The sequence below is a fragment of the Schistocerca americana genome, chromosome 7, assembly GCF_021461395.2.
Source record: "Schistocerca americana isolate TAMUIC-IGC-003095 chromosome 7, iqSchAmer2.1, whole genome shotgun sequence".
Lineage (NCBI taxonomy): Eukaryota > Metazoa > Arthropoda > Insecta > Orthoptera > Acrididae > Schistocerca > Schistocerca americana.
In genome coordinates, this window is record NC_060125.1 from 277426013 (window position 1) to 277447232 (window position 21220).

Below are 21220 nucleotides of genomic sequence, written 5' to 3' on the forward strand. Positions count from 1 at the left end.
TAATGTTGAATAAGAAAAATTGGGTGAAGATTGTAAGAAATAATAAAAAAGTATGGAAATTACAACCATTGCAACACAGACCCACATGGGAAGCCTACTGCTTCACGTGCAAAGATCACAAACAAGTATTAAATACACTCCTGGAAATTGAAATAAGAACACCGTGAATTCATTGTCCCAGGAAGGGGAAACTTTATTGACACATTCCTGGGGTCAGATACATCACATGATCACACTGACAGAACCACAGGCACATAGACACAGGCAACAGAGCATGCGCAATGTCGGCACTATTACAGTGTATATCCACCTTTCGCAGCAATGCAGGCTGCTATTCTCCCATGGAGACGATCGTAGAGATGCTGGATGTAGTCCTGTGGAACGGCTTGCCATGCCATTTCCACCTGGCGCCTCAGTTGGACCAGCGTTCGTGCTGGACGTGCAGACCGCGTGAGCCGACGCTTCATCCAGTCCCAATCATGCTCAATGGGGGACAGATCCGGAGATCTTGCTGGCCAGGGTAGTTGACTTACACCTTCTAGAGCACGTTGGGTGGCACGGGATACATGCGGACGTGCATTGTCCTGTTGGAACAGCAAGTTCCCTTGCCGGTCTAGGAATGGTAGAACGATGGGTTCGATGACGGTTTGGATGTACCGTGCACTATTCAGTGTCCCCTCGACGATCACCAGTGGTGTACGGCCAGTGTAGGAGATCGCTCCCTACACCATGATGCCGGGTGTTGGCCCTGTGTGCCTCGGTCGTATGCAGTCCTGATTGTGGCGCTCACCTGCACGGCGCCAAACACGCATACGACCATCATTGGCACCAAGGCAGAAGCGACTCTCATCGCTGAAGACGACACGTCTCCATTCGTCCCTCCATTCACGCCTGTCGCGACACCACTGGAGGCGGGCTGCACGATGTTGGGGCGTGAGCGGAAGACGGCCTAACGTTGTGCGGGACCGTAGCCCACCTTCATGGAGACGGTTGCGAATGGTCCTCGCCGATACCCCAGGAGCAACAGTATCCCTAATTTGCTGGGAAGTGGCGGTGCGGTCCCCTACAGCACTGCGTAGGATCCTACGGTCTTGGCGTGCATCCGTGCGTCGCTGCGGTCCGGTCCCAGGTGGACGGGCACGCGCACCTTCCGCCGACCACTGGCGACAACATCGATGTACTGTGGAGACCTCACGCCCCACGTGTTGAGCAATTCGGCGGTACGTCCACCCGGCCTCCCGCATGCCCACTATACGCCCTCGCTCAAAGTCCGTCAACTGCACATACGGTTCACGTCCACGCTGTCGCGGCATGCTACCAGTGTTAAAGACTGTGATGGAGCTCCGTATGCCACGGCAAACTGGCTGACACTGACGGCGGCGGTGCACAAATGCTGCGCAGCTAGCGCCATTCGACGGCCAACACCGCGGTTCCTGGTGTGTCCGCTGTGCCGTGCGTGTGATCATTGCTTGTACAGCCCTCTCGCAGTGTCCGGAGCAAGTATGGTGGGTCTGACACACCGGTGTCAATGTGTTCTTTTTTCCATTTCCAGGAGTGTATGAGAAACTGGAAAAAAAAAAAAAATTGCCAGACCGCGAACGCATGACGTCTTTGACGAAACTCCGCACGAGGATGTTGAAAACTGTAATGGGGCAGGTAGGGGAGGATTATAATTTAACATACACGGCTCTGAAATAGCAACACTGAGACTGTAATCCGGTTTCCTGAGGCAACTAACAACATTGGTGTTACATTCGACGCAAATATCACTGTTAGGCATTGAAAGTAGCACTCTATTGCGTAAACCCGTCCAAAAGCATGTCTGGGACTTAAATTTGAATGTTTTATGGGATCTTTCCTTTTTGTTCAGGGTAATGAATGACACTGGCACATTTGCCATAGACTACGCCTTCATTTCGCTTGACGAGACACGTTGTTCTGTTAACTCAGAACGTTTTTCATCATCAGACTGGTTTCGTAATGAGATGTAATTACTACCCTAAACACGTTTTATGCGACGTCTGCGTAAAGCCTCCATCTTGACACTTTGATGAATTTGTTCAATTTTTGTTCCTCTATAATGGGCACGCGAAAAATAATAAAGAAGTACCTTGAATTCGAAGTATCAAACAATTGTTTGTGAGGTAATTATTAGGAGAGCTACATTTACATGACTAATAGTTGTGTAATACCTACGCGATAAAGCAGTTTGAGATATTCTGAAAGCGTTTTCCTATAACCTCTTTGATCTCGTCGTGGCATCCTAACGAGAGGGAAGAATTTTATAGCTCCTATAACAGCTTTGGAAAACCATTAGCGTAGGGAGATGCTAGCAACTGCGATGATACTATAGCGAAGTCTGTTCTTAAGAGCACACATTTATTGACGATGGTGTTTCGTAAGGCAAATAAAGAGTCATTAGTATTAAATAAATAATAGCGAGCAACGTTAACTTGTGTGCATTGCAAACAGAGGAACTGTTATCAATTTGCCATAATCGGTAATTTATCAATGTTGCCTTATGTTACCTCACACATTTGCAAATGCGACTAACAATGGAGCCTTTTATGCTCCGAAATCGAGACAAAATAGTGAGAAACAATAAATAATGCTGACTGGACAATTAATTATAGATTTTATTCTCTAAAATAAGAACTGTGTCAGCTGACGTCCCAATCTCTTCCAATGCTATCGAAGCAACAATATATACCTGAGGTACGAATTAACTTTTTAGGATTACGTAAAAGCAGTTTTAGACAGGTGTCTTCACATTTTCAATAACTGTGTGTTCCTTAGGGGACAAATGTGGCAAAATGTATGGACTAAGTAGCAGCCAGAGCTTAAATGATTTTAAAAGGCATAAGTTTGTAAGTAGGCTGTTTAGGTTTTCTTATTGGTAACGCCACGTAGCGCTCTGTGTGAGAATCACTGGCTGTGCTGTGTGAAGTCTGTGGCTAGTTTGCATTGTTGTCTGCCATTGTAGTGTTGGGCAGCGGCAGCTGGATGTGAACAGCGCGTAGCGTTGCGCAGTTGGAGGTGAGCCGCCAGCGGTGGTGGATGTGGGGAGAGAGACGGCGGAGTTTTGTAATTTGTCATGAACTGCTATATATATTACGACTATTAAGATCCAGTCAATAAGAAATTTATGATCTACTTCCAAGAAAACGAGGGCACATAAATAGACATTTCCCTTCACAGGAATTGCATAAATAATTTCTTTACGATTTGGTAACTTATCTGCTAGTGTAAGTTCTCGTGATGCATCACTCTAGTGTTAAGCTGTGACATAGGTATTAGACATGGCCATTTTGAGTGTAATATTTTTCTGCTTGAGCTATGTCATGTTTAGATATAAGTTATTTCATTTTCGTGCTAATGAATTTTAATTTGTGTTACTCTGCTAAGCCAGATTTATTTTTCTTGTTTGCTGCACATTGCCTCATATTAGTTGTGATGTTGAATTGCATGGTAATTTAGATTTACTGTAGCTTGCTTTGCAAATTTCCATTTTTTATTGCTGTTTGTATTAATTGTTTTATGCTGCTGCATTGCCTCGTCCCTTAGTTTAGCATCTGAGCTCAGTAGATTTAAGTTAGCTTAAGAGGGGGTAGACTATATAAGAGAATGAGTTGCGATGAATTGGAAGAAACGCATTGAGAAGATATAAGAAACAGATTTGGCAAAAATAAGTATTGTGCACCGAGAAATAATTATTTTGAAAGAAATATGAATAGAATACAGAAAGCAGGTATAGATAGGACTTTTTGGGAATAATGATGAATGAAGGGAGATCTCCAAGAAGTAAAGAAAGTTTTTCAGAGTTCGCGTCTCGGTCGGGCACACAGTTTTAATCTGCCAGGAAGTTTCAAAGAAAGTTTTGTTTGCAAAATACTGCAGCAAAATACTGCAGTAAAACAAACCGTGTCCTTTCCTTTTGTATTATTCCGCTATATGTGTGTGTACTCTTGTGTATTTGTGTTTTTCCTGTCTTTATGTGTTTAGCTAATACGATTTATGTTGTAGAATTTTTCTAGTACTAAGCTATATTCACTATGAGGAGGAATACTGTTATCCTCAAATATAAGTTGCATTAATAATATGTTGTTTTCTTTGTAAAGTTGTTTACAATTCTATTCTATTTCAATGTTCATGTGTGAAATTAATGTTTCGAAAACTATTCTCATTATTTTATATATTTACTTATGTCATAATTCCTGTAACTCTGATGGATATGTTATTTCTATTCTTTTGTAAAGCCTGTACTACAAATGTTATCTGTATTGTTATGTTCTTTAATGATGTATTTTGTACCTTTGTAATTTTATTTTCATGTTGTAAATTTATAATTGTATAGATATCAGTTCTTCAAATTAAGTTACATTTCACTGCACATGTTTCTGTTGGTCATAGTATATGGACAATACGTGAGAAGTAGGGACTGTTAGTGTTTGCATGTGTGTTAATAATTCAGCAAGGGACTGATTAACAGCATTGCTGGTTCTAAGGACAATTCCAAACACTTTGTGAGTGCACAAGTGGTGGTTTATGGACTTGCTATATCGTCCGCAAGACTCTTCGATGGTGAGTGTGCACCTGCACATTTGCAACAGATGGCTGCTGGCCATTTCTACAAGGACTGCAGTGGGTCTGCACCTCTGGTGGCCCACCAATACCGTAATCTCTACCAGGACTACAGTAGGTCTACTCTGTGATGACCTACCTACCAATATTCTTCAAAACGTCGACTGACTCTGCTGTGGGTTTGGTCTGTTGTGGCCCATTACCTGTCTGCATGTCGAGAGTCAGCACTGTCTTTCCGTTGGAAGGACAACACTACTTCTTCAAGACTGCATGGAAATCCACTACTTCTGTGTGCAATTTATTTTACTAATGAGACTTTGTGAAAAAAAACTGTAATTACTATTATGATGAATGATCAGGACTATCTTTATGGACTGTGAGAAAATTTTAGCTTTTGACCAACATTGTATCAATAAGTGTGTGCATTTGATTTCTTTGTTATTGTATTTACGATTATGAAAAATTTTAACAAATATGTATTGCCCAGTGCCCAAAACAATTTGTAAAATTTTTTGTGGGGAGCATGGGGGCTATGTAAGTAGGCTGTTTAGGTTTTCTTATTGGTAACGCCACGTAGCGCTCTGTGTGGGAATCACTGGCTGTGCTGTGTGAAGTCTGTGGCTAGTTTGCATTGTTGTCTGCCATTGTAGTGTTGGGCAGCGGCAGCTGGATGTGAACAGCGCGTAGCGTTGCGCAGTTGGAGGTGAGCCGCCAGCAGTGGTGGATGTGGGGAGAGAGATGGCGAAGTTTGAAAATTTGTCATGAACTGCTATATATATTATGACTATTAAGGTAAATACATTGTTTGTTCTCTATTAAAATCTTTCATTTGCTAACTATGCATATTAGTAGTTAATGCCTTCCGTAGTTTGAATCTTTTATTTAGCTGGCAGTAGTGGTGCTCGCTGTATTGCAGTAGTTCGAGTAACCAAGATTTTTGTGAGGTAAGCGATTTGTGAAACGCATAGGTTAATGTTAGTCAGGGCCATTCTTTCGTAGGGATTTTTTGAAAGTCAGATTGCGTTGCGCTAAAAATATTGTGTGTCAGTTTAAGCACAGTCACGTATAATTGTTCAAAGGGGACGTTTCAAGTTTCTAAGAATTAAGCTGTATGTGTTGGAATACGCTCACAAGTTGTTGCAGCAATTTGATAGTCTGGAGCTCCCACCTGTTGCCCAATGGGATCCTGTAATTCTTCGGCTCGACACGGTGTTTTTTGAAGCTGCAGAACACAGCTTTGTAATACTGACGTTGTATGTCTTATGTAACTAATGAGACTGGGAGTGTCCGAGCGGTTCTAGGCGCTTCAGTCTGGAACTGCGCGACCGCTACGATCGCAGGTTCGAATCATGCCTCGGGCATGGATGTGTGTGATGCCCTTAGCTTAGTTAGGTTTAAGTAGTTCTAAGTTCTAGGGGACTGATGACCTCAGAAGTTAAGTCCCGTAGTGCTCAGAGCCATTTGAACCATTTTTGAGACTGGGATCTTGAAATAAAATAAACCAGTTCTTGCAAACGGCTGGGCAGACTCTTGTATCTTTGCGTTCCACTTTCTACAGTAGCCTCAGCAGTCATCTGTGACGATTAATAACTAACTTATCTCTAGCGATTCCGTGACTAGTGTTGTAGCATAGCCTGCTGTAAAAAAAAAGAATATAAATAGGTAACAATAACGAAGCGTGATCTGCGCTCTCCGAATAGAAATAATTATGATCTTTGACCATTTGTATAAAAAGAATGAGCGTTTTTTGTTTCATTGTGTTATCGACTCTGTTGTTCTAGCTGACGGACGCTTATTGTTCACGGTCTGTAATCCATACAATTATCTGTTGCAATATTAGAATTTGTTTGAATATATATGAAACTACTGGTTATAAAATGTGTTTTTGTCAGTAGCGAGTACCTTTCCTGAATATGATTTAGTTACGTAATAATTAAATGTTGCCCTGGCCATTTTTGTGTAGGCTAATCGTTGTAGCGACGCTATTAATGATAAAAATGATATAAGCTCTTTTAATAGTCACTTCATGCTAAAAGTATTAAAAGGAATAATCTCAATAAATGGAAAAGGGATTCTTGTAATATTTTCCATTTCATGTTAGAGCAAAGGTACAGTTTTTTTATTAACAGGAATTTCAATAAATGCTTACGCTGCCATTGCACATAAGCAGCTATCCTGGAGCATCAAGCCTCACAGAAAAAAAATTAAGCATTGTGTTTAATGGAGTATCGCGTAATATTAAAGAAAGATTTTTAATCCATCGTGGGTAAGACGGATGTCTTCACGTTGGGATACGTATGATATTTATGGCGAAAGCGCCCTGAGAAAATTTAGGCATGGCTTTTAACAAACATAAAAGAGTATTTTCAAAACTATTTCATACAATAGGAATAACGGCACAGTTATCGTTGTGTGAATTAACAGCATTTTCAGTCTCTCGTACAGACCGAACATTCATTTACATCATAACAAGATTTATTGACGCCAAACTCACAGCTCTCGAAACAAGGGTTTTCTAAGGCCCTCTTAATTTCAGCGTGGTCTAGATTTCGTCTATGAAAAGGAAACGCATATAAAAAACAATTCCATTACGCACTTTCACTGAATCAGGGGGCTGGCTGCAGACTGCACGGAACGACGTACCTCTTGTTACAAATCTTTGTCGATATATCGGTGTTATTATGTTTCCCAGTTAACGCTGGGTTGAGATTTTACACGAAATTTCGAGACGAAGACACTGTTCTATAGAATGGACACGGCATGATATGTAACAAATTTACTAGACAAATCTATCATTCATATCCTCACTAAAATTGGAATTACTTCACAATACTTAGGCAGTTATCTTGGTGAACTGAAGTGGAGATGGCAGCGACGAATCATTTGTTAGTATTGTGGTAGGAACCACTGAAAGTCAGTCGAAACACCTCGAAATCATTTTGACTGTATACAACTTGAAACGGTACATGCCAGAAATATGAGAAATATTAACAACAGACACGGAAGTTCGCGTTCGAAATGTTGTAACGCTAGCAGCCGAATCAGGAAATGTTGTGACAGCCAAGAGAACGTGATTGGCCAGCTGGTGGCGGAGATGGGATGGGAGGAGGGAATGCTAGGCCGGACTAGTTTTGTGGTGACGTCAATAGGTGGCGACATCTCTGAGGTGCGTTATTAGCAAGCCTCAAAATATGAGAAATCTTGAGTGCAGGCCAACTAGCAGAAGACACAGGCCGCGTGGTGGGAATAATCCGACCGTTTGAGTCGACTTGGGAGGGCAGCGGTCATAGCCGAACTGACGTAATAAGGAAAATATTAAACAAGGGAATTTGTAAAAAGAAACAAGTTACATGGTTTTGGCTAAAAATGGCTCTGAGCACTATGAGACTTAACACCTGAGGTCATCAGTCCCCTAGACTTAGAACTACTTAAACCTAACTAACCTAAGGACATCACACACATCCACGCCTGAGGCAGGATTCGAACCTGCGACCGTAGCAGCAGCGCGGTTCCGGACTGAAGCGCCTAGAACCACTCGGTCACAAAGGCCGGATTACATGGTTTTAAAGACAAAAATTAGATAAGTGCGTGAATAAAGAAGCGCCCTAGCTACGACATAAACTTTCAAGTTATTTAGTATATGTTTCAAGTTATTTAGTATTAAATGTTTTGGATATAAAATGACTTTTAAAAATTAATAACTTGCTAACGCCTCGCGAGATTCAGATAAATCTAGTGTCAATGGTTAGATCTTAGTATCATCGAATTATTATTGCATATTTTTTGTGAATGTTACGTATTTTTAATTACAGGCCAGAATGTAAATTCAGTGCATGAAAAAGTGAATTTTCCCTTAAATAAAAAATGAAACAGGGAAATTAGCGGCAGCATTAGTAAATAGATGTAATTAGAGATGTACGACTGTAATTAGTTTAACTGTTTGATATTTATGGATGATATAATGTCGCAAAATATCGTCCTTATGAACAAAAACCGTTTTTGTGACCAAACCATAAAGATACAGGAAAAAAGCAATATGCGTCCAGATTGATGTGTAATATGATATATAACATTAAGTTTATAGTTTATGTACGTTTTGGGAAGTGTGCAATTTTGACTCACATCAGTGCGAGGCTATAAGTAACGGCGCCCATTTTAGTGCTGGGGCGTTTTGTATTCGGCGGTCAGATGGAGTGGGATACGCGAGCAGACCGGACGTATGTGTGGCTGGACGACGCTTCGTGTGTGTATCACAAATATTTTCTAAATATTTGGTCGTCGACTTGTAAAAATTTCGCGTGCTACGATCATGAGGGATCTGAAACATTTTTAAGTCGTGTGAACTTACAAGGGAAACTCCCCATCCCTCAGTTTAGTGGTAAGATGGCCCATTGGGTAGCTCGTCCAAAACTGAAAACAGATCAAGCATGAAAACAGGAAGACGGTGTAGTGGGAAGTGGAAAAAAGAAACAAAATAGCAAAAGTGAACGGTCCAAGAATAACATATGCAACATGGAATATTTTAATTTTCTACAATAAATTCAGTTAAAAAAAAATTAGAACATTGAGTGAAGAGAACATTATTTCATCTATAATTCCTGCGTGCATTTATTAAACTTGTGACTGACTTTATTCGCGGTTAATGCAATGAATGCGTTCGTTGGCCGCTGGGTAGCGATGTAGCCAATAATTTGTATTCCTGCCACGTGTTAGGAGGCCGTAAGAATAGCACTTTTTCTTGCTTTTAGTCAATTTTTTTATTCGTTCAGATGTATATCAGGGCTGTCAAGCTATTTTTGTTCGAAGCAACAGTGATTAACTTTGCCATTACACACTTATTCTCTGACAGGGATCAGCTGTAAGACCAGAGTGAACATTCATTATCATTTTAGATACTCTAATTAATAGCGCAATGTTGCAAACTGTTAGTAAACTACTGGTGGCTGTATTAGTATGTCAACTCGTAGAGTGTGGATACATAAGCACTCTTGAAGACTGGAAACAGAGCGTCTCACCAAACAATGACACCATAGACTTCTTTCATAGCAAGGCATTATAGATGTGGGAGGAGCGCCAGCTTGTTTGTCACTGATAATACTCATGGGATAGGTCACTGCTACGACCGAGGTGAAATTAAACTAACTACCCAACAGGACACGGAATTTCCAGATTGAGAGAAGATATCAGGAAATAAACATTATTCAGGAATGGTTTCAGGAGGAAAGTTTTTGACAAATCTATGCTTAATTTAGTATAGGAAAAGAGGACATTAAGAAAGAGGAATGGATAGCTAACTAGTAATTCGACTGGTGGCTCGAAGAATACTAACTGGCCAATTAAATGTAAGAAAATGATGGTAGAGAGATTGATGATTGTAAACGATGACCATTTGTTACAGTCACTGTCGCAAGCTCCTAGACCAGCTCAGGTGGGCCACAGACATGCAACTATTATTGCCTGCCACCTCACTTGAAACCACAATTCCTCCATTCTAGGGCACCTGCTGTGCATTGCTAGGTAACAAGCACAATTACTCTAATGGTCCACCTGCTAATGTTCCCATTCTCTCAAAATAATAACCAACACATGGTAATTGACACTGCGATTTTTCGTTAATACAGTGAGTTACAGTGGGATGGATTCACAGCCTTCATGTAATTATCAAACACGGTCGATTCCTTTTAAAGCTGTGAATTGTTATCCAATTTTTCGTTATGATTGAAAGACATAACACTGGTGTAATATTCTACAGTGTTTATTATTTATTACACGGACCGGTTTTCGGTTGTTACGCCACCATCAGATACAAAGATAGGTATGTGGTGCAGTGAAAATTTGTTGGATCAACGATTTTAAACTAGTGAATGTACAAAGTATCTCAGTTTCCAGAGATCAAAAATGTTGATGTTACAATTAGGGAATAAATAAGATGGACTATCATGTAATAAAGGTAATTAATAAACACATGTCCATCAGCCCACGCTTAGTACTGAATGACCACGGTTCCCTTCAAAATGATTCAAATGGCTCTGAGCACTGTGGGACTTAACATCTGTGGTCATCAGTCCCCTAGAACTTAGAACTACTTAAACCTAGCTAACCTAAAGACATCACACACATCCATGCCCGAGGCAGGATTCGAACCTGCGACCGTAGCAGTCGCGCGGTTCAGGACTGAAGCGTCTAGAACCGCTCGGTCACCGCGTTCGGCCCACAGTTCCCTTGCTTGCGACTATGCCTGAGAACTTATTTGCATTTGAAATTGCGCGTGCGAAGTGAGTAATATTTAAAGTTGCAATAAAAAAAATATACTTCACAAGCGTAAGCGTAAACGGCGATGTTTAATACTACCATAATTTGAAAGTTATTGTTTTCTTTTTAAACATGGATGGAAGGTATTGAATGTTTCACAACCCATTATTAAGTAGAGTCAAGCTAGCTCTGGTGCAAGTAAAAGCAGTTGCGCTGATATACTTTAATTATTGCAGCTGGTGCACCTAATTTCTACATTTTCATTGAGTGTAATTGTTGTACGTAATAGCTTCTTGATTTGTAGAGCACAAAAGATTCATCACCACATAAAGTAACTTCCCAAAGTGTGGTTTGCAAAAGTAATAATACGCATAACAATTTCTCAATGTGGTGTAACAATTCGTTCACTACAAGCTATTATGGAGGCATTCGTGACACTTTACTGATCGACCATAGATAACTAATTTGCTGTTACTGACTGTGCCACTGACCTCCGTCAGTTTGCTTCAAGAGCACGATTTAGTCACTCTATTTTTTTATTTTATAAGCTGAAACTTAGAAACTGAAACGAACTGCTTACCCGAAGAGGAAGATGCCGACGTCGGGGTAGCCAGGGGCGTCGTCGTCTGCGTCTTCGCCGCTCCTGATGAAGCCAGCCAGGCTGTGGTACCCAGGAGAGGACAGGGGGCCGGCTCGGTACAGCAGGTACTCGTACGCCTCTGCCATATGAAGGAACGCGTCCGAGGACTCCTTACGGCCGACGAACTCCTCCACAAGGAGTAGGCCGCGGTAGGTCACATGGTCCTGTAAGTTGTACCTGTAACGAGGGCAGTAATATCTCACAGAAATATATGTACAAAAACGCATGAGGATAGTTTTGGGGCTCTGTTTGGAATGTGTATTTACTGAGACATGGACACAGTATTTAAAAAAAAAAACAAAAAAAACTGAGGATCTGTTAGATGACTATCAGTTTGGCTTCAGGAAAGGTAAAGGCGCCCGAGAGACAGTTGTGAGGTTGCGCTCATAATGGAAGCAAGGAAAAAAATAAAGGTATGTTCATTAGATTTATTGCTAGCACACTGGACTCGCATTAGGGAGGATGACGGTTCAATCCCGTGTCCGGCCATCCTGATTTAGGGTTTTCGTGATTTCCCTAAATCTCTCCAGGCAAATGCCGGGATGGGTCCTTTGAAAGGGCACGGCCGACTTCCTTCCCCGTCCTTCTCTAATCCGATGAGACCGATGACCTCGCTGTCTGGTCTCCTCCCCCAAAAAACCCAACCCATTAGATTTATTGACCTAGAAAAAGAGCTCAACGATGTAAAAGGATACGAGATGTTCAAAACTCACAGGAAATTACGAGTAAACTTAGGGAAAGACGGGTTATGTTCAATATGTACAAGAGCCAAGAAGGAAAAATGAGGAGCAAAGACCAAGAAGTAAGTGCGTGGATTAAAAAAGTGTAAGATAGGTATGCAGACTTACTGCCTGCTGTTAGATCTTTACATCGAAGAAGAAAAGACGGAAATGAAATTTACTGTGTAACATTATCAGCGATAAGATTTACCGATTACTTTGCTTTCCTCGCTGATAGTGAATAATAATTGCAAGAGCAGTTGAATTAAGTCCTTGTTAAGTTCACACTACGGATTGTGCGTAAACCGAAGTAAGATGAAAGTAATGAGGAGTAGCACAATGAGATTAGCTGTAAACTTACCATTATAATTGTGAACCAAGACCTAGATGAAATGAAGGTACTCTCTTATGTTAGAAATAAAATAACTCGTGACAGATAAAGCAAGCAGGACATAAGAGGTTAGCACTGGCAAAGAGGGCATTCCTGGTGTATCAAACGTAGGCCATGACTAAGGACGAAATTTCTGAGTATGTGCGTCTGGAGAATAGTACTGTATGGAAGCGAATCACGCACTTGTGAAAAAGCGGCAAAGAAGGGAATCGAAGCGTTTGAGATTTAGTGCTTTGTAAGATAATTAAGCAGACTGATAGGTAAGGAATAAGGAGGTTCCCTACAGAATCGGCGAGGACAGTAATATGTGGAAAACATTGACAAAATAAAAGGAATTGTTAAGACGGAATAACTTCCATAGTAATTGAGAGAGCCGTAGAGGGTATAAACTATAGGGGATGACAGATTTTGGAATATATCCAACAAATTATTCACGATGTTGAGGGCAAGTGTTACTCTTCGAGGTTGGCACAGGAGAGGTATTCTTCGCGAGCAATGTCAAACAGTCAGAGTAAGTCAGAATACTGACAACCATAGATCTTTCATTGGTACGTCTAAAAAAACCAAAGAAGAGAAAGCGATATGCTCAACTTGTCTGTCGAATAAAGTAAGAGACTGAGGGTTTTGTAAAAAGAAGCAGAAATGTAAAGAGGGCAGATTCTTGTATTGAAGTCAGCAGGTAATAGTGGCTTTCCAGTTGAAATAAAGGAATACTTGATACATTTATTTAACTGAGTAGAGAGTCTCGAGCAGTGGTTCCCAATATGGGGGAATTACCTCCTGAGGGGTAAAATAAAATTTTCTGAGTGGTAAGAAAAAGAAGCAATTAGATTCTGTTTCAGTCACGAGACTAAATTATTTTCAAAAGATCATTGTTTTTATCACAATTTTGTAAGACTCTAATGTTGATTATATAATCTATGAATAATTACTTTTTCTCAATTAGTAACATTAATGCGATGGAGATTACAGATTACTCACGCAATCCACCCTTTGCACAGATATGTTGTGCTTCGTCCGGGATATCACTGATGATAAAAGTGAGACTATACGTCAGAAATGCTAAATATCTCAAGAGGATGTCTTCTCAAGTTGTAGATAGTACCTGCAGTAGTCCAGAAATTGCTTCATTACTGGTTTGGAAACAGATAAATGAATTAATAGACACCATGACACAGCATTAACTGTAAAAGGGCTACTATAGGGCTGTACACAGTGTTGTTAACACAAAATATTAAGAGCCAGAACTCTTTCAATTTCTACCAGAAGTGCAGCAATGAAGTAATTCACTATGGTGTGTACATTTGAACTTGCTTGATTGTGAGTGGGGTAGCAGTGTGCTGTCAAGCAAGTGCCGCAATGAAGAGGAGCAATGCAGGGGAAGTATGTTTTGTAACAAGTGTCTGTCCTTAGTGTGGGCAGTTAGCTTTCTTATCTGAGAAGGAGTTGCGGGTGGCACTTGCGATGCACCACGAATTCAGTTTAGTTAAATGCTAAAGTTGGTGATAATGTGAGAGAGGGGAGGGCAACAGATGGCGAAGGTGACGGGGGAGGGCGGGAGTATAAACTAATGTCTGACCGCACTCAGGAATAATGGTCTAAGAAAGGTTGTGAACTACTGGTCTAGAGGTACACCATAGCGAGAAGGCGCAGTGGTTAGCACACTGGACTCGCATTCGAGAGGACGACGGCTCACATCTATGTCTAGTCATCCAGATTTTGCTTTTCCATGATTTCCCGAAATCACTTACAGCGAATGCCAGGGCGGTTTCTCTGAAAGGGCACGACCGGTTTCCTTTCCCCTCCTTACTCGACCCCAGTTCTGTGTCTATGACCCCACTGTCGACGCGACGTTGATCACTAATATTTATTCTTTCCTTAGAGGCATAATAATTGGACTGAGGATTAAACTAAGACAGAATTTATGGTGCGTATAGAAAAATAGGACAATGAAAGTATAAAGTAGAACACATTAGTAGTAACATAAATGGATCTTCGTTCAATTTAGTTGTTTCTTCTCTTCTGTACATTACTTTGATCACAAGTTGACATTTTTATTTCAGACTGATCTTTCGATAGTTTTATCCATATATGATGTGGTTTCTTCTTTGGTAACTTAATGACAATGACGGAAAACAATTCATGACAGATGAAGTAAGTGAATGACAGTCAGAAATTTCAAAAACTATACGTAAAGAACACGTAAGACACTTGAAATATTAAAATAGCCATTCCACTTTCACTGAACACCGAATAAAGCATGGGAATGAGTCATCCAACATGAAACAGGAACGGAAATTGTTAGAATGAACAATGACAGCAGAAAACCCTTAACATTACAAAAAAGCATTTACACACGAAGTGCCCTTGCAATGAATAAGAAACAAATGAAAGATCTAATCAATATCAGCAACAACTCACTGATCATGTTATCCTCGAAAACAGTAACAAACAGACTAAATAATTAACTTAATTTCCCAAGCCCTCCTACATACAAAACCACATACACACACGTAACAAACAAAAGAGTATTAAACTGCTTACTGACACCATGACACGAACAAAAGATGAACGAAAGACACTGCGACAATTGGCAATATTACTAGGAGCATTCAACTGTTTTTCTGAATACACGTTGGCTTTATTCAGGATTCCAACACACCATACTGTTCCCAACTCTTCTGGCTACGATACCCTGTTTTTCAACACAGTCTGCGTTCAATGTGGTGGCCTTGCGCCACGTTACTGTGAGGACCTGTATGCCCACGTGGTACACTCTACTAGTCGACGTCAGAGCTGACTTGCTGTGCCAATAACCTTCTCATCATCACGACCTGCTTCCCGCGGAGTGCATCATTCACTGGGTCAAGCAGCAGGAAGTCGGAATGTGCGATATCCGGGCTGTAGGGTGGATAAGGAAGAACAGTCCAATGACGGTTCGTGAGCTCCTCTCCGGTGCGGAGACTTGCGTGAGGCTTTGCATTGTCATGAAGAAGAAATTTGTTTGCATTTTTGTGGCAACGAACACTCTGCAGTTCAGAGTCGATCGTTGCGGCATGAGGAAGAGCATCAAACAGAATTATCCTTTCAGAGCCCCAGAAGACCGTTGTCACGACTTTACCGATTGAGCGTTCGGCTTTGAACATTTTCTTCGGAGGGTAGGTGGTGTGGCTCAACTCCATTGATTGCCTTTTTGTTCCGGTTCGAAGTGATGAATCCATATTTCATCGCCCGCGACTATGTTTGATAAAACATCGTCATCATCAGCCTCGTAAAGCGCAAACAACTTGCAAGATCCCCTCGCTTCTAAACTGATAGTGTTATTACTCAGCTTAGCCGCGAGTCCGTAGAGGGTGGTATATGTGACGTACAGTATAACTGGTCAGCGTTTCTACCCGGAATTTGCGAGTGTAAGTCGGACCTTCCTTGATCCGCCTTGGTGGGTCGTGTCGTCGGATTTCCTCCTACCTGTGAGCGGTGCAGCTCTCGTAAATGTCGTCCCGTGCAGATTCTTCATTGGCGCATTGGATGTCTCTGTCGGTGGAAGCTAATTACCTGAAATTGCTGTCGATTAATTTTGGGGTATCTATTTACTCGAAATTAACATTCAGAATGCCGTAATATCACTTTTATTCCTATTATATCAATAATGAAACACTCATGTCACAAACTACTCGTAACTGAGAGCATGGTTACCATCGAAAAACACAGGAAGAGTTCTCAACGCCGACTGCCGACTTCGGCATGCAGTGCGTATCTCTTACTAGTTTCGTTACAGTTCGTGGATTTCCGATCAAGTTCGTACTTACAAAGATATGCATTTGTTAATGAACGGGTGTAAATTTTAACGATGCAAAATTATGATAAATAGTTTTAAACATCTAGAGGCTCCTCCTAGTATTCATGTTGTCATAAATGACTTTAATTATTAAATACAAATAAACAAAATCGGTGACTTTGGCGCCAAGATGGCGGTACTTCACGTCATGTATATTTCCCAGGCTGACGCTTGTTGCTATGGTCCAGTGCCGAGCCCCACCCCACTACGCGCGACATACGGTCGCTTCGTCACCTAGCCAGCCAGCATGGGAAATGCTCTCCGGCTCATGGCCGGCTACGGATTACAGCACTTCCAAACTACCGTGAATACATCAATAATAGACAATAATTTATTAAAACTGGTAAAAATGTCTTCCTCACGTAAGAGCCACCTTACAAACTCCGCACAGCTGGTGCTCCGTTGTTCATTACGGTCTTCTGTTAGGTGGAGAGGAACCCAGTGGACACACATCTTTCAGTCCGCCAAATGTTAGACAAATTTGTCAGTACTACGAACAGAGACGTCCAGTTGCGCAGCGACGTTTTTGATTGTGATCCATCGATCACCTCGAATGAGACTGTCCGCAGTTCCCCTACTGCAGGAGTCAGAGCAGTGTGCTGTTGGCCGGCACTTGGGAGACCCGACAGATTTGCGCAACCTTGTTGCGATGCTGGCAGACGCCTCACCCGACTACTGAGAGTGACTTTGTTCACTGACGGCTCTCCGTAGACATTCTGTAAGCGCCTACGCAGATCTGAGTTGGTGTGGCCGGCCGCGGTGGCCGTGCGGTTCTGGCGCTGCAGTCCGGAACCGCGAGGCTGCTACGGTCGCAGGTTCGAATCCTGCCTCGGGCATGGGTGTGTGTGATGTCCTTGGGTTAGTTAGGTCTAAGTAGTTCTAAGTTCTAGGGGACTTACGACATAAGATGTTGAGTCCCATAGTGCTCAGAGCTATTTGAACTATTTTTTGAGTTGCTGTGATTTTCATCGAAAGAAACTCAATGACAGCTCTCTGCGTGGACGCACCTCCGTTACAGACGCCATTTTGAAGGCTACTTATTGCACTGTCGCCCAGAGGAACTTCATGAAACTATAGTGGCTAAGGCAGGAATGTTCGACGATGTCCCACAAGAAATACCCCCCCATTTTCAACCGAGACTGGCCGAGAAAAAAATGCATTACCTAACGAAGGCTCCTCTTATGCACAGTAGACAAAAAATGGTTCAAATGGCTCTAAGCACTATGGGGCTTAACATCTGAGGTCATCAGTCCCCTAGAACTTAGAACTACTTAAACCTAACTAACCTAAGGACATCACACACATCAGTGCCCGAGGGAGTATTCGAACCTGCGACCGTAGCAGCAGCGAGGTTCCAGACTGAAATGCCTAGAACCGCTCGGCCACAGCGGTCAGTTACAGTAGACATATCAAATCAAAATCCAGTGAACAGTGAAAGTAAAGTGTTCAGTTGAAATATGTCCGAAAAACACAGGATATTGGACGTCTTGGTGTTCAAAGATTAACTAAGTTCAATGTCCCCAGTGTAGTACATATGTACTGATAAGATAGCAGATCGTAAGTAAAACCAAATAGTAATTTAACGTCAGGAAACTTGTGCCGCAAAGATTTGTTTCTTACGCAAGAAGAAGAGAATAACGCAAAACTGTAATGTAATAACAAATCTGTGGTTAGTGTATAGCGCAGTTATTATATACATAATACAATCATGCATTACAGGCCACTGAGGAAGCTTCACAAATAAAAAGAAGAGAAACTTGCATGACACGATGCAAACAGCCTGTCATTTAGTTGCGTTAGGCGAACCACATCTCCAAGAAGTAAGCAGGACTTAAGAAGCAGATTATAAGATGCAAAGAGAATATTCCTAGGCAAAAGAAATCAACTAATATCAAACATGTATCAGAATTTGTCAAAGTATTCACAGGTGGAACAGAAGTTACTCATGGAATGTCGGAATACCGAAAAAGAAGAGAAGCGAATTGTTTGGGATATTTTGTTGCGAAAGTATACTGGAAAATTGGAGGGACTAATAAGGTGAAAAATAAAGTGAGACCCAGCATGATCGACGAGAAAGGATTAGTGGAAAAGGTGAGAAAAAAGTCAGGATGATGGAAAAAATTTGTGATAAGTCTTATGGGACCAAACTGCTAAGGTAATCGATCCCTAAGCTTACACACTACTTAATCTAACTTAAACTAACTTACGCTAAGGACAACACACACACCCATGCCCGAGGGAGGACTCGAACCTCCGACGTGGGCACCCGCGCGGACCGTGACAAGGCGCCCAAGACCACTCGGCTACCCTGCGCGGTAGGATGATGGATATGTTAAGATATTGGAGAATGATTTCAGTGGTATTAGAGAGAGTCGTAGAGGGCAAAAACTGTAGGGGAAGGCAGTTATTGAAATATATTTAACAATAATCGCTGACTTTTTGACCGATTGCCACTCCGTGAGGAAGACATTTGCACAGGAGAGGAAATCGATGCGGCAACATCAAACCCGTCAGGAGACTGATGAAAAAGTGGGAAAGAGCGCGTCTGTGTGTGTGTGTGTGTGTGTGTGTGTGTGTGTGTGTGTGTGTGTGTGTGTATATGAGAGAGAGAGAGAGAGAGAGCGAGAGAGAGAGAGAGAAAGAGAAAGAGAGGGCGCGAAAGGGGTCAGGAGGTAGGGCAGGGTGTGATGGAATGTTCGTGGCGTCTTCATTAATATAGGGCGATTCAGCAGCCCCTACCGCTGTCGTTTTATGCAGCCCACAATGTTATAGCTGGCCTTCATAAACCACGAGCTTCATATTTTCTCCCACGCTATGCGCGAACTGTTAGTCCTACAGAAAAAAAATGAGCAGGACGTTTTTGTAGGAAATGTAGTTAAATTTTGATCTGGTATACGTTTTCGCTGCAGGCCACGGGTTTCAAGTTACTAAAGAAAAACGTTCAAAAGTGACTTTCAAAAAAAAAGGTTCAAAGGGCTCTGAGCACTATGGGACTTATCAGCTGAGGTCATCAGTCCCCTAGAACTTGGAACTACTTAAACCTAACTAACCTAAGGACATCACACACATCCATGCCCAAGGCAGGATTCGAACCTGCGATCGTAGCGGTCGCGCGGTTCCAGACTGTAGCGCCTAGAACCGCTCGACCACCACGGCCGGCAAAGTGACTTTCTAACGCACCTCCACCTCATACTGACCCCTCACTAGTCAGAATTTCTAGTATGTTGTTCCGACCAGATCAAATATTCCCGATATTCGAGCTTTTTTGGTCTCCATTGAATGGACTATTACGCCACCAGCATAGTCAGCTACGGTGTTAACATTATCGGTTTAAAAGTGCCTGCCAGGGTAAATAACGAAAAACGACTTTTGTAAACACTGCGCTAAAAGTAATTACGTTGGCAGTTCGATCCAAATGTAAGCCTTAGAAGCGCAGTAGTTTCTTCGTCAGAAGGCCAGAAGAACACAATGGTGTAACTGTTTGTTTTCTGCTGTTAAAACTCACAAAATTGTAAGGTAGAATTTACTAGAATGTCAGTTTTACAATTTTCAAGCGCTTGCACGAGCTATTGGCGTAATAAGGCCAGTCAGTGAGGACCAGAAAGGTCGAATGCGAGAAATAATTCGTTCAGTCGCAAATATTTTTACAGTCATCGCCACCTGCTGCCCGTTTTCGCGCAGACGGGAGGTGTGGATCCGAGCCACTGGCAGTTAGGAACGGACACCGGTTAACAGCAGACGTCTCCTGCCTGCTGCAACGTCTGGGATGACTTCAGCACAAGTTGGCAGCGCGTGCAACGAGAGCCGGAGTGTTCTTGCGGGGTCGTATCGCCACGGCTAAGCTGTGGACATACAGCGGGGCCTGACCGCGTCTTCCCTGAGAAGAGGCTAATGCGTTGCACCGGACGGTGTTCTCTTACCTCGACAGTTGCTAATGGCTGGTTCTTTTCTCAAGTGACTGTGGCCGAGTGGTTCCAGGCGCTGCAGTCCGGAACCGCGCTGCTGCTACGGTGGCAGGTTCGAATCCTGCCTCGGGCATGGATGTGTGTGATGTCCTTAGGTTAGTCAGGTTTAAGTAGTTCTAAGTCTAGGGGACTGATGACCTCAGATGTTTAGTTCCATAGTGCTCAGAGCCATTCGAACCATTTTGCTAATGTGACCACGTGCCGCAGCAGGCTGTATTAGTAGTAGCAGCAGCTTTATTCATCCGTAGATCTCTTTTACAAGGGTAAAGGACATATCAAAGTATTTACTACTTTAGATCAATTTAAAATAAGCTAATTCGTATACACATATATTTACAGAATTCTAGTTAAAGAAAATCATTAGATTTACTCCTGGTATACAATACTTGTCTTACAAATAACTTATTAAATAATGTAATGCCACACTGTTTACTCATATCTCACCATCAATCACTGCACACACTATACACACATTGTTTCATAACACTTCACTCACTACAAACTCACACACACACACACACACACACACACACACACACACCACACTGGTGATCTCTGGGCCGTTTTCTGTACCGCAACTTCACATTTACTATCCTGAAAAACTGAGTCAGTATCCCTCCATAATGAGCGCGATGTTGCGCTCAGGTTGTGTTATGCATAGCTTGGGGGTAAGAATTTCTATAAAGGAAAGAATAAGGGGAAAAAACATGAAGTGAAGGTGTTATGTGTTCCTAATTTATACGTTCCTAATTTAAAGTGAACTCGTTGTGCTAAACTACGGTGCTGGGCTGCCTGTTGTCATTGTGTTACTTTGTAAATTTAATGGCAGATATT

At 42.0% G+C, this 21220-nt stretch overlaps 1 protein-coding gene across 1 annotated transcript in view; it reads right to left on the minus strand.

Annotated features, from left to right (window-relative positions):
* LOC124622872 (glucose dehydrogenase [FAD, quinone]-like) overlaps nt 1-21220 on the minus strand; it is a 187596-nt gene that overhangs the window by 68619 nt on the left and 97757 nt on the right. Inside the window, exon 7 of the mRNA XM_047148666.1 lies at nt 11414-11650. Coding sequence (XP_047004622.1) covers nt 11414-11650 — 237 coding nt within the window. The remainder of the gene's footprint in view (nt 1-11413; nt 11651-21220) is intronic.